This window comes from Miniopterus natalensis, chromosome 18 (assembly GCF_054644295.1).
Source record: "Miniopterus natalensis isolate mMinNat1 chromosome 18, mMinNat1.hap1, whole genome shotgun sequence".
Taxonomy (NCBI): Eukaryota; Metazoa; Chordata; class Mammalia; order Chiroptera; family Miniopteridae; genus Miniopterus; species Miniopterus natalensis.
Genome location: NC_142098.1, coordinates 28,604,818 through 28,616,896, shown reverse-complemented (window position 1 = coordinate 28,616,896; position 12,079 = coordinate 28,604,818). Strand labels below are relative to the sequence as shown.

Below are 12,079 nucleotides of genomic sequence, written 5' to 3'. Positions count from 1 at the left end.
TCTGTCACCCACGGCGGCCCACCCGTGATCATAAAATTAGGGCTGCTAAGTCGGGAACCCTCCTGCTTCCACGTGTTGCCTTGTGTAAAAGTCGAGTCACATCTTCCCGCCCGGCGCACAGCTGACTCGGGCCTGGGCGCCCTGGCCCCTGCCCCCCGCGTCCAGCCGACCCAACCCTGGGGCGCGCCTGGGGGGCCGCGCTGGACTGAAGGGAAGGGAGCTCCCGGCGGAGGCGGAGGCGGGGCACGGGCGGGGGGGGGGGGGGGGGGCCGAAGCGGGAGGGGGGTAGGGGGGAGGGTGGGGAAGGTGGGGGAGGGGCGCGCCCTGGGCGCCGGGGGAGGGGCGCGGTCGGGCAGGCGCGCGTGGGGTGAGCGCAGCGGGCGCGCGCCGGGGGCTCCGTGCGTTCGCGTCGCTGGTCTTGGCAGTTGGCTGTGTGGGGCCTCTGGGCAAGTCGGTTGGCACCCGACTAGCTCAAAGGCCGGGCCTGTCTAGGAACAGCAGGAAAAGTTGGACAGGCCGTGAGGCGCCCGAAAGGCCCGCGCTAACATGGCAGACAAAGGCAAGAAGGGCAAGGCGCCGGCGGCCGCTGCGGCCCCCGAGGCAGGCAAAGCCCCGGACGCGAAAGACAAGAAGGAGGAACCGGCGCCAAAGCAAAAGTCGCTGCAGCCCAAGGACTCAGTGGGCACGAGGAAGGGATGTCGCCGCTACAAGTGGGAACTCAAGGACAGCAACAGAGAGTTCTGGAGAATGGGTCACGCCGAGGTCAAGATCCTGAGCGTGGTAAGTTGGCCTGGTAGCCCTGGGCCAGGGGTGGGGGGTGGGGTAGTGGGGGACCAGGGACCGAGAGAGGGAAGGGTGGGTTCCAAAGGGCCCACAGGGGCTCCGGAGTAGGTGAGAGGCCTTTGCCATAGCTCAGGAGCGCGTCTCCCCGCAGGCCTGCCTAGTAGCTGCGCTGATCATGTTCACCGGCACTCCCGTGCACCCCCTCCTGACGCTCATTATCACCATGGAACTGTCAGTCTTCATCTTCTTCATCATTGTCTACTCCTTCGCCATCCACAGATACATGCCCTTCATCCTGTGGCCCATTACTGTAAGTGCGGGACTCCGGGGCTTGCCAGCTGGGGGGGGGGGGGGGGTGCATTCACAGGTGTTCACAGAGAGACCTGCCTCACCTCCCACATTTGTGCCAGGCATGGGCTCAGCACCTTTGGGGGGGCTGGGGGCAGAGGCAGCTGAATTTAGTCTTATGCTCTTCTGAGGGTTTGCTCTATTTTGGGGGGGAGGAGAGGTATAGCAACTACGTGTTCCTCCCAACCCCTGTACCGGCTCACATCTGGCTGGGGAGATCACCTAGAAGGTACCTCATCCCCAGAATTCAAAGAAAAACAATCTTCCCATAAACCAATAAAACAAAATGAGAATTTTTTTTTAAAATTACTTCTAAAACAGCCTTAGATCTCCAGTGACTCTCTCTGTAGAGGATGTTCCACCCAGAAAGATGTTCAGCCCCAAGCAGTGGTCCACTGGAATAGGACTGGGCAAGTTACCCAACCACTTCTAGCCTCTGTGACCTCATCTGTAACATGAGGTCAGTAATACTCCCTTTTGTGATTGTTCCTGAGGAGTAAATGTAAAGTGCTTGGCCCTGTGCCTGAGGCCCCATGGACTTGAGCGCCTGCCCCATTACCTGTGTAATCACAGAGCATAGACCTATCCCCATCTAACCCAAGGAACCTTATTCATTGCACATGCGCAGCATGACCCCAGAGTCCCGTGCTTGCTGGTTCACTCACTTTACACATGAAATGGGCTCAGAATGGCCAAGTAACTTGCCCCCGGGTGACTCAGCCAGAAAGTGGCAGGAAAAAGACTCAAACCAAGCCTTGTCAGTAGAATCTAAGTCCTTAACTAACCTTCTGTCCTGCCAACTTGTTAAAAGTTATTACGGTCCTGGGATCCACAGGTCTCGGTGAGGTGTGTGAGGACCTCCAGTATAGGGAGAAAGGAAAAGAGGGCTACATAAGACTCTCGGGAAAGGTATAAGCAGGAGACAAAGTAAAGGGACAGGCAGAGAAAAAGTTCCCAGCCAAGGGGTTTGAGACAAGACACTTTCAGTTCCAGCAAGATGAAAAATCAGTGGACCCTGGAAATCCTCCCTGAAAACTTACCTAAAACTACTAGGGGAAATGTAACCACTATTGCTTTAACTCAATGGCTGAGCTGGCAAAAAAGAAAGGGGAAAAACACAGGTGCCAGAAATGGAAAACAGGAGCAGTGATGGAATAAGCCACTGAAGTGTGGGTGGGAATGGCTCATGAGGTGTTACCCCGGGAACCCAGAGTATGGGTTTTCATCCACTCTCAAGTTAGGTAATGAGGCCTTGGTCCCAAGCAAAGAGATTTAGAACTGAGAGGCCTGCCTAAAGCCAGCACCCTGCAAAGACTACAGTACATCCTTAGGGGAAAGACAGAGAGCATACCTTCGCCACCTGGAGGAATGAGATAGCATGCTCATCTCTGCCTGAGCTCTGAATGGACAAAAACAAAAAAGACCACCTTGAAAACCAGAAATCTTGAGCCTGGACTTTATACAGATTTGGTTTGAATTTTTACCACCTTCAGCCTAGAGAACATAATGCCTGAGAATTAGCATGAAAATTGATCCCAATTTGATGATGTTCTGATGATATCCATGGGACTCCAGACAGAATCAAATGCAAAAATCCCAATCAAAGCCTAAAGATATTCTCACAGGGTGGGCATGGCAGGGTGCAGGTGCCTTGTCAAAAATGAACTCACTGTTCAAAACTACAAAGCATCTTATTTTAAAGTCCCCAAGAGTAAGAATCAAGAATCAGCAAACATAACAAATGGGAGGATTGGAATGCTGAAAATATAAGATAACTGAAGAGCTGTCAGAAAATAGGAAATATACTTAAAAATTATTAGACATAAATAAGAGCCATAAGAAAAGAATAGACATTATGAGGACTGAATAGATAGGTCTCTTTTTTAAATTTTTAAGTAGATTTGAGAGAGAGAGGGCAAGGAAGAAAGAGAGAAACACAGATTTGTTGTTCTACATATTTATGCATTCATTGGTTGATTCTTGTACGTAGCCTGACCATGGATCAAGCCCGCAACCTTGGCAGACAACGCTCCAACCAACTGAACTACCTGGCCAGGGCTAAACAGATCTTTTTTAAAATAGAAAATATAATACCTAGAATTAAACCTACAAGATTGGACAAAAGTAAGTTTACAGTTGTTCGAATGGAAAATCCAATAATTAATAAGTAATAATACAAGAATAAACTGTTTTGCATACTCACAACTGTAAACCTACTTTTGCCACACCTGGCATAGTTACTGAAATAAAAATGTCAATAGAAGGGTTAAAAAGCATATCAGACAAAGCTGGAGACTTAGTGAACCGAAAGATGTGGGAAAATTACCCAGAACATAGCACCGAGAGGTAAAGAGAGAAAATATGAAAGAAGTTGAGAAAGAGAATATGGTATAATAAAGTCCATCATAAGTCTAACAGGAGTTCCAGAAGAGATTCAAGAAAATGCAGAAGAAGAAATATCAAAAGTGATAAATCACCGAGAACCCTCCAGATTGAATGAGTGACATCACTAAATGTGGCAGAGTAAGGAACTCTAAAACTCTGTTCCTCCATTAAAGCAATGACTAGGCTGTCAAAACTGTCAGAATCAACTTTTTCAGAACTCTAGAATCTAATTTTTTTTTTTAAACTTATAATAACCCGGGGAATAATTAAAGAAGAAATCAGCTGTTGAATTTTGGTAAGAGAATGTTGTAGCATTTTAACTCACATGCCTGCCATCCCTCACTCGCCAGCTTCTCAGTGGCCATGAAGACAACAGCTCACATTCCTGGCCACATTCCTTGTTGGTGGCAAAGGGAACAATGCAGACCTTGTTCTCAAATAATTATGGTTGTGTGTTTTGGCCTGTCTGATGCCTCCCTGAGGGGTTGACCCAGGGGCTTGCCTTTGTTTCATCTGCCTCAGAGCTTTCTCAGGGCTGACAAAGCCTCCTGTATAGAATTTGTCAAAAACATTTATAGGCAAATATCCTAACTCACCACAGCCACCTGGGACAAGGGAGAACAAATGAGGCAAGCCACAGACAGACTAGAAGCTTGGGAAGGAGATATATGGGGGAACAACAGCTTTGAAAATCTTCCCCCTATATCAGGGAATCTAGAAGGCCATGCACATGCCTAGGGCTAGATGCATTCTCAGAAAAGACCCTAAGCTTTCACCTCTGGCTGACCTTTAGGCTCTGCTCAAGCAACAAGTGAAAACTAAGAGTTGCACACAGCCTGAACAAGTGTTGAAGGAGCGCCGCAACACAGAGCCAATCTGCAAAGAATGGTAGAGTATTTTTGTTTGTTTGTTTCCAGGTATCTAAGGAAATGTCTGTCAAATCACTACCTGATATTTAAGCTAATGAAACAGAAACTTCAGTGGCCACATAAAAGTAATAATAGTTTTTTAAAAGAATAGTTTAGAAAAAATCACTAAACCTACACATGATTGCAACACACAACAAGCTGCAACAACCAACCTGGGGAGGAAGTAGAATCTGTTTTCACAGTAAGTACATTATAATACTCAAAATGCCCAGTTTTCAAAGAATTATAAGGCATGTAAAAACAAAACACAAAAAAAACACAGAGTGTGGCCCAGTCACAGAAAAAAGCCCTGAAGATGCCCAGATATTAGACTTACTAGACAAAGACTTTAACTGTCTTGAAAATGCTCAAAGAACTAGAGGAAACCAAAAGAACAATTCATGAACAAATGGATAATATCAGTAAAGAAAAATTATAAAAAGGAACCAAACAGAAATTCTGGAGCTAAAAAGTAATATAACTCAAGTGAAAAATTCACTAGAATGGCTTAACATCACATTGAGCAGGCAGAAGAATGAATCAGGGAACTTGAAGATAGTTCAATTAAGATTATCCAATGTGAGGAATAGAAAGAAAAAAAAATAATAAAAAAACGAACAGACCCTAAGAGACCTTTGGGACACCATCAAGCATACTAACATTCAGAATCCCAAAAGGAGAAGAAAGGAAAGGGCCAAAAGAGTATTTGAAAAAACTTTCCAAATTTGATAAATGATATAAATCTACACATCCAAAAAGTACCAAGTAGAGCCTGGCCAGTCGTGGCTCAGCAGTTGAGCATTGACCTGGGAGATCATAGTACAGTTCCCAGTCAGGGCACATGCCCTGGTTGCAGGCTCGATCCCCAATCAGGCATGCAGGAGGCAGCCGATCAATGATTACTCTCTCATCACTGATGTTTCTTCCTCTCTCTCTCTCCCTCTCCCTCTCTGAAATCTATAAAGATATATATTTTTAAAAAAGAGAAAACCCCCAAAATATGGAGAAATATACCACACTCATAGATGTAAAGAGTTACTATCCTAAAGATGGCAATTTACTTCCAAAGTAATCTATAAACTAAATGAGATTTCATCCTAACAGAGGTTGTTCATGGACCTTTACAAGGTAATTCAAAAATTGTTATGGAAGATTTAAAAGAATTCCAAGGATGGACTCACCCAATGAGATATCTGAATTGCTATAAAGCTTTGGTACTAGCTCAGGATTGACAAAAAAAGACTAATGAAATTCTTATGGTATGAATGCTTATTAACCCCCAAATTTTGTATGCTGAATCCTAACCTCCCAGTGTGGCTATAATTGCAGGTGGAGCCTGTAGAATAGTAAATGAGCCCTGGCCGGTTTGGCTCAGTGGTTAGAGGGTCAGCCCGAGGGCTGAAGTGTCTTGGGTTCGATTCTGGTCAAGGGCACATACCTCGGTTTCGGGCTCAATCCCTGGCCCCAGTCAGGGAGTGTTCGGGAAGCAACCAATGGACGTGTGTCTCTCAAATCGATGTTTCTCTCTCTCCCCCTTCCACTCTCTGTGAAAAACAATGGAAAAAAATATCCTCCGGTGAGAATTTTTAAAAAAGGTTAAAAAAGAAAAGACTAAATGAGGTCATAAGGGTGGGGCCTCATCCAACTGAATTAGAGTCCGGACTGGAAAAGACAACACAAAGCTCTCTCTCCTCTCCCTCTCTCCCCCACCCCCACCTTGCACACCATTGAAAGGCCTTGTGAAGACAAAGAGAGAAGGCAGCCATCTACAAACAAGGAGGAGAGGCCTTACCAGAAATTAAGTTTGCTGGCACCTTGATCATGAACTTCTAGCCTTCAGAAGTGTGAGAAAATAAAAATCTGTTGTTTAAGCCACCTAGTCTGTGGTGTTTTGTTATGGCAGCCTGAGCAAACTAAGACTGGAATGAAAAGGAGAATTCAGAAATAGACCTACATACATTTGGCAACTTGGTATATGACAAAGGTGGTATTATAAAACAGTTGAATGCAATATTTAATAAACCTACTTACATTCTTATGTATCCAATTAAAATTTAAAATTTACAACAGAAGACATAAAAAACAATTTTTTTTAAACAAGCCAATAGAAAAATGGGACAAGAGATATGAATTGGCAGGAAACTCAAATGCCTAAAACATGTTTTAAAAATGCTTCCTTAGTAACCAGCACCCTGACAACTTAAAGCAACAATGAGGTACCACTTCTGACTCTTCAGATTGGCAAAATTAAATAATAAGCCTGGTAATCCTGGGTGTTGGCAAGGACATGGGAAATGAAAGCCCCTGTACACTGTTGGCGTGAGTGGAAATCGGCAGGAGCACTTTCGAGAGAAACTTGGCAATACCTAGCCAAGGAGAAGATGTGCACAGGAGTCACAGACGAGAGCATTCACCGTAGCAGAATTTGTAATAATTTTCTAGAAGTAGAAACAACCTGCCCTGGGTGGTGTGGCTCAGCTAGTTGGAGAGTCGTCTTGTACACCAAAGGGTTTCAGATTCGATTTCCTGTTGGGTCACGTATGGAAGGCAACCAACCGATGTTTCTCATACTCCCCGCCCCTAAAATCAATAAGCATATCCTCAGGTGAGGATCAAAAAGTAAATAAATAAAAATAAAGGAGAAACAACCTGATTCTCTAGTTTGGTTTTTTCATATAGTAGGATACACCAGTTAAAATTAATGAATCCAATGTATATTGTCAAAATGGATCTCAAAAACTTTGTTAAATTTAAAAAGAGCTAGAAGATATCTTTTACTTAAATTAAAATGTTTGAAACACACAAAATGGTACATATTATTTATGAGCATATCATATGAAGTAAAAATACCAATACACACTTGGAAAATCTACCCATCAACTTCCAATACATGGTTGCCTCGGGGAGTGGGGCAGAAAAAATGATGGAATGGTGAGACAAGCTCACTCCACAAAGTTTTACTTCTGTTCTGTTTTGTTTGTTTGTTTTTAAAGAGACATGAAGCAAATATTGCAAGACATTAACATCTATTTAATCTCAGTGGTTCATGGCTGGTAGAAGTGGGAGTGGAGATAGGATGTTTTATTTTATGTTTGTTTGAGCTGTATTCAAATTCAGAACACTGAAAAGGAAGAGGCCTGTGACAGAGTGTTCAGGGAAGGACAATCCACAGAAAACGGCATCCTAGAAACCAAGGGGGAGGATGGGTGTCACCCAGTGCTGCAGCTTCGGCTCCTGCCTCAGGATTAAGGAGCACACGACTCTGTGCTAGTATCACCCCAGGAGCAGTGCGGGAGGAAGCGGCTTGCTGTGGCCATAGTCTGGCCAACTCTCACAAGTTTGGCTGTGCCTGGGAGTGACAGTGGGTGATACTTGAGGGGAGGGCAGCAAGGAAGGCAGCCCTTTGGCCCACTTTGGGAACCTCAGGACCTTGTCATTAGGGTAAAGGGAAACAAGTATGGGGCAAGGGCAAGACTGAAGGCACAAGGGATGGGAAAGAGGTTGGATTATAGAGGAGGTGGTGCAGCCTTGCAGGGAGGGAAGGGTGGGTCTGGGAAATAAGGGGGGGGGTCGGGGAGCGCAGGGGGTGAAGAGGCAGCTGCCAGGGTCCCAGTAAGGGGGCAGAAGTCCAACGGAGGAGCCTCCTGCCAGTAACACAGCCTGTCCCAGATCCAGAACAGGGAACTGGTCCTGAGAGCAGAAAGATAATTGGGGTGATATTCAAGAGAGACATCATTATTTGGATAGTTGTGCATTTATATAAATGAGTATTAGCTGGGGGGGGGGGGGGACATCACTAGCCATTAAATGTGTGATTTCACAGATGAGATGGTAGCGGAGGGAGCCACAAAAGGCAGTTAAGCATCCTGGGCTTTGGGTCTCGACTCAAAGAGCCCAGCTGAGGGGCCACAAGCATATCCACCTAGCCAGGTGTATATTTATCTTTATATATATAAAATAGATACACACACACATATATATATACACACACACACACATACTTGTAACATATATATAATAAATTAGGCAGAAGTTTGAAAATCATTCTCTTTGGAGGAAGCTCTGCCAGGTCGGGTGTCAAAAGGGCCTCGGCCCTGTTTCAGGCTGACAGTCATCTCTCCCATGCTTTCAGGACCTTCTCAATGACCTATTTGCCACTGGTTTCCTGGTGGGGGCAGTGGTCTTCGCTGTGAAAATTCGATCAACCATGCCAATGAACTACTTTATTGCTGTGGTGAGTCTCCCATGTTGGGCTGTTTATTTGCTCAGAAATCACCTCTTTTGGAGTACAGGTGTTTCCCCCCATTTGAAGGCCAGGGCTTCTTTTCTTTTTACAGAATCTTGAGACCCAAGCAAGGTTTGAAAGTCAAGTTGATAAATGTTCCCAGTGGAGAAGGCATTTAAATAAAGATGATTTCTAGGGAGCCAGCCAAGCTGCTGACCCAGAGGCAAAAGGCCCCACCCAGGCCGGGTTTAAAGAGAGAAAGAAGTGGTGGGATGACGGGATGACAGTGTGGTGGGGGAGGGAAAGTCAGTCTCTGGGGTCTGGCCCTTTGAGGGGACAAGGGGGGTGTGTTTACAAATTAGAAACCAGGAAGGAAATATGCCAACTTCGGGATAAAAAGCGGAAGTCACAAGACTCCTTTTGTTTTCCAGGTCCTTATTGGTGTGGCTGCATTTTTTCCTTTAGTCGATATATGTTTTCAAAGAAAACACTTCAGAGGCAAGACGGTCAAAAGAAATGTGCTGGTTCCTCCACCAAAGGCAGATGCGCCTCCTGCAAAGCCAAAGGAAGAGGGAAAGGCACCTCCAAAGGGAAAGGAAGCAGCAAAGCCAAAGCCAGCGAAGGGAGGCAAGAAATGACACCTACGAGACACCCATTATCAGAAGAGGCAGTGTTTTTTACAACAAAGTATAGTCCCACTGTCTTCCTTGTCTTCTTTCCCAATGATTTTCTTTTCCACTTAAATAACCACCTGTGCTTGGAAAAGAAATTCTCTCTAAATGGAGTTTTTGTTCATTCAATCAAAGTTACCAGAAGTTTTGGTGCAGAGAGTGAGGTCAGAGCTGGGCCTTTCAAGGGACTCAGGTGACAGGGCACAGAGGGCTTGGGGCACCAGAAGTGTGGGTGATACCGGCTGTCAACGCTGACCAGCCAGAGGGGCCAGAGGAAAAGGAGAGGCAGGAAAGCAAAAGGATGCGTTTTGTTGACGTTAATATTTTTATTTGATTTGTTGTTGCAAATCCTCACTCAAGGATATTTTTTCCATTGATCTCTAGAGAGAGTGGAAGGGAGGGAGGGGGAAAGAAACATCGATGTGAGAGAGACACATGGATTGGTTGCCTCCGCCACGTTCCCTCACCTGGGCCTGGGATTGACCTGCAACCCAGGTACGTGCTCTTGACCGGAATCATACCTGGGCCAATGCTCTATCACTGAGCCACATGGGCCAGGGCTTTATTTGATGTTTTTTAAAAAGCATCTAGGTAGTTTCTAGGATAGAAATAAGGTTGCTGCCCTTCCTGATTCTTACTTTGTTTAGTATTGGTCCTTGGGAGGAGGGAGATGGGTGGTGGCATCTCTTCAGGGCTCAGGGCCTCTGAGAGCCAGAATCAGGCTGGAGTGATCCAAGCTGGATGGGCACAGAAGGGACTGGGGGGATGGTTGCTGCAGAGATGGCCAGCCGGCCCTGTGGGACCTGTAGCATCTCTGTCCAGTGAAGACCTGAGCATAAGTCCTGAGCCAGTCTCAGCTGGGCCCCAGAGCCACGGTTCCCACACACAGGCCTCGGGTCAGGGCCTCATTCTCACTGGACAGTCCAGCCACCCTGGCAGGAGAAGAGTCATCCTCATAAAAGAAAAGTGAAGTCCCACATTGATGCATGAGAAGCTAGGAGGAGGCCTGTGTGTGTATGTGGGGGGGGGGGGGGGGGCTGCGGAACCCAGCCAGGGACTACGTGAAAGACAGGTGGGGAGTCAGCTGGGCCTTGGCAGCCAAGGTAAAGACTTTGGCCTCTGTCCTAAGTGCCATGGGGATCCCCGAGGACAAGGAAGCGGCAGAGTCGGCTTCCCCTGGGAGGAGATGACACTGCTGCTGCTGAGATGGAGGCCACTGCATGTCATGTAGGTGGGGAAGATGGCTGGAGCAGGTCCCTGGTGAAGCAGAAATAGCTGGAACTTGGGACAGCGAGCCCTGCCCCGGGCCCCACGCCTCTACCCTTCAAGTCCACCTCTGCAACCCTCACACCACCCCCTGCTGGACAGGCAGGGTCAGGCAATTCTAAGCAGAATACCTACAGGGATTCGCATTCCAGAGAAAAACTGAAAAATGTACACTATCCTGCCATATGACCCAGAATTCCCCTCCGAGATATTCAGCCAAGAGGAATGGTGTAGTAGAATGTTCATAAGGGCCAAAAAGCTCAAAAGAGCCCAAATGTTTAAGAGGAGGTACACTGTGCCACATTCACACAATAAGATACTACTCAGCAACAAAAACAAGCTACAGGTCCGTGATGGTGAATGTTGATAAAAGATTCATAATCATGAATCTCACACAACACTGAGTGACAGAAACCAGACCCAAAAGGGGGACATACCATATGATTCCATTATTATGAAGTTCGAAAACGGGAAAATACAGTGAAAGAAATGGAAACAGTGGTTGTCTCAGGAGGTAGAGAATGGGGACTGACTACAAAGGAGCATGAGGGGACTTTGGAAGGCATGAGAAAGTTTTATATCTTTATTGGGGAACCGGTTACACAGGTGTATACATTTGTCAAACCTTTGACTGTATACTCAGGATCTGTGCGTTTCATTGTATGCAAATTTTACCTAAAAATGTAAATATGACTGTGCTCAGAATCCAGCAGAAAAGGGTGGACTTTGTTAAGCAACTCTGTGTGGCCACTCCTCTCACCCCTGGGGGCAGCTATCTGAAACAGGCAGAGTTTTGCAAAACCCAGACAGAGAAGGCATGAAGCAAGTTTGGGTTAGAGCTGAGCAGGACTTGAGGCAGACACCTGTCATGCTAGAAGGGGATTGGGAGAGGGAGGTGGTCACCACAGGCAGCAGGCAGATGCCCCTTCAAAGCAAAACTATCAGGTGAGTATCTACCAGGAGCAGGGAGGGAATGGCCTGGGAGTGGGGCACATCACCTATGGATCTGGTCAAAATGCAGATTCTGAAAAACCCTAACTAGTACATTGAGAATAAAGATGGATACTGCGTCCTTAAAAGAGACTGTAAAAATGGGCCACAAGCTAATAGTTCAGGGGGAGGAGCCTGGGGGAGACTGTGATAAAGATTTTTAAATTTAACAGAAAAGTTTAATACAATGGACACGTAGTGACCTGAAAAATGAAGTCCAGGAAATCTCCCAGAAAGTACAGGCAAAAGACACAAAGGCATTTTTAGAAGAAATTAAGAGAAACAGGGAGGATAGATCCAAGAAGTCTAACAACCATTTCGAAAGGATCCTAGGAGGCGAGAACAGAAAAAAAGGGAGGAAACAACCAAAGAAACAATAGGAAAACATTTTCCTTAACTAAACAAGAGCTAAAGTTTTCAGAGAGGGGCCACCATTGTTGAGCCAGGTTTACTGGGAAAGGATCCTCATGTCCACATTTCTTGGTGGAATATAGGAACTCTAA

At 46.1% G+C, this 12,079-nt stretch overlaps 2 protein-coding genes across 3 annotated transcripts in view; one reads left to right on the top strand and one right to left on the bottom strand.

Annotated features, from left to right (window-relative positions):
- TK2 (thymidine kinase 2) overlaps positions 1-12,079 on the bottom strand; it is a 60,393-nt gene that overhangs the window by 44,493 nt on the left and 3,821 nt on the right. The gene's annotated exons all lie outside the window — the stretch shown is intronic.
- On the top strand, positions 547-9,287 carry CMTM2 (CKLF like MARVEL transmembrane domain containing 2). Its single transcript, XM_016213443.2, has 4 exons — positions 547-780; positions 935-1,093; positions 8,557-8,658; positions 9,081-9,287. Exons 1-4 carry the CDS (start codon positions 547-549, stop codon positions 9,285-9,287), a joined length of 702 nt encoding a protein of 233 aa, XP_016068929.2.

Excerpts from the sequence above, each read along its gene's own strand:
- CMTM2 (XM_016213443.2), top strand. The coding sequence starts at position 547 with ATGGCAGACAAAGGCAAGAAGGGCAAGGCGCCGGCGGCCGCTGCGGCC. Across the intron at positions 781-934 it reads AGGTCAAGATCCTGAGCGTG|GCCTGCCTAGTAGCTGCGCT; the intron begins GTAAGTTGGCCT and ends GTCTCCCCGCAG. Across the intron at positions 8,659-9,080 it reads TGAACTACTTTATTGCTGTG|GTCCTTATTGGTGTGGCTGC; the intron begins GTGAGTCTCCCA and ends TTTGTTTTCCAG.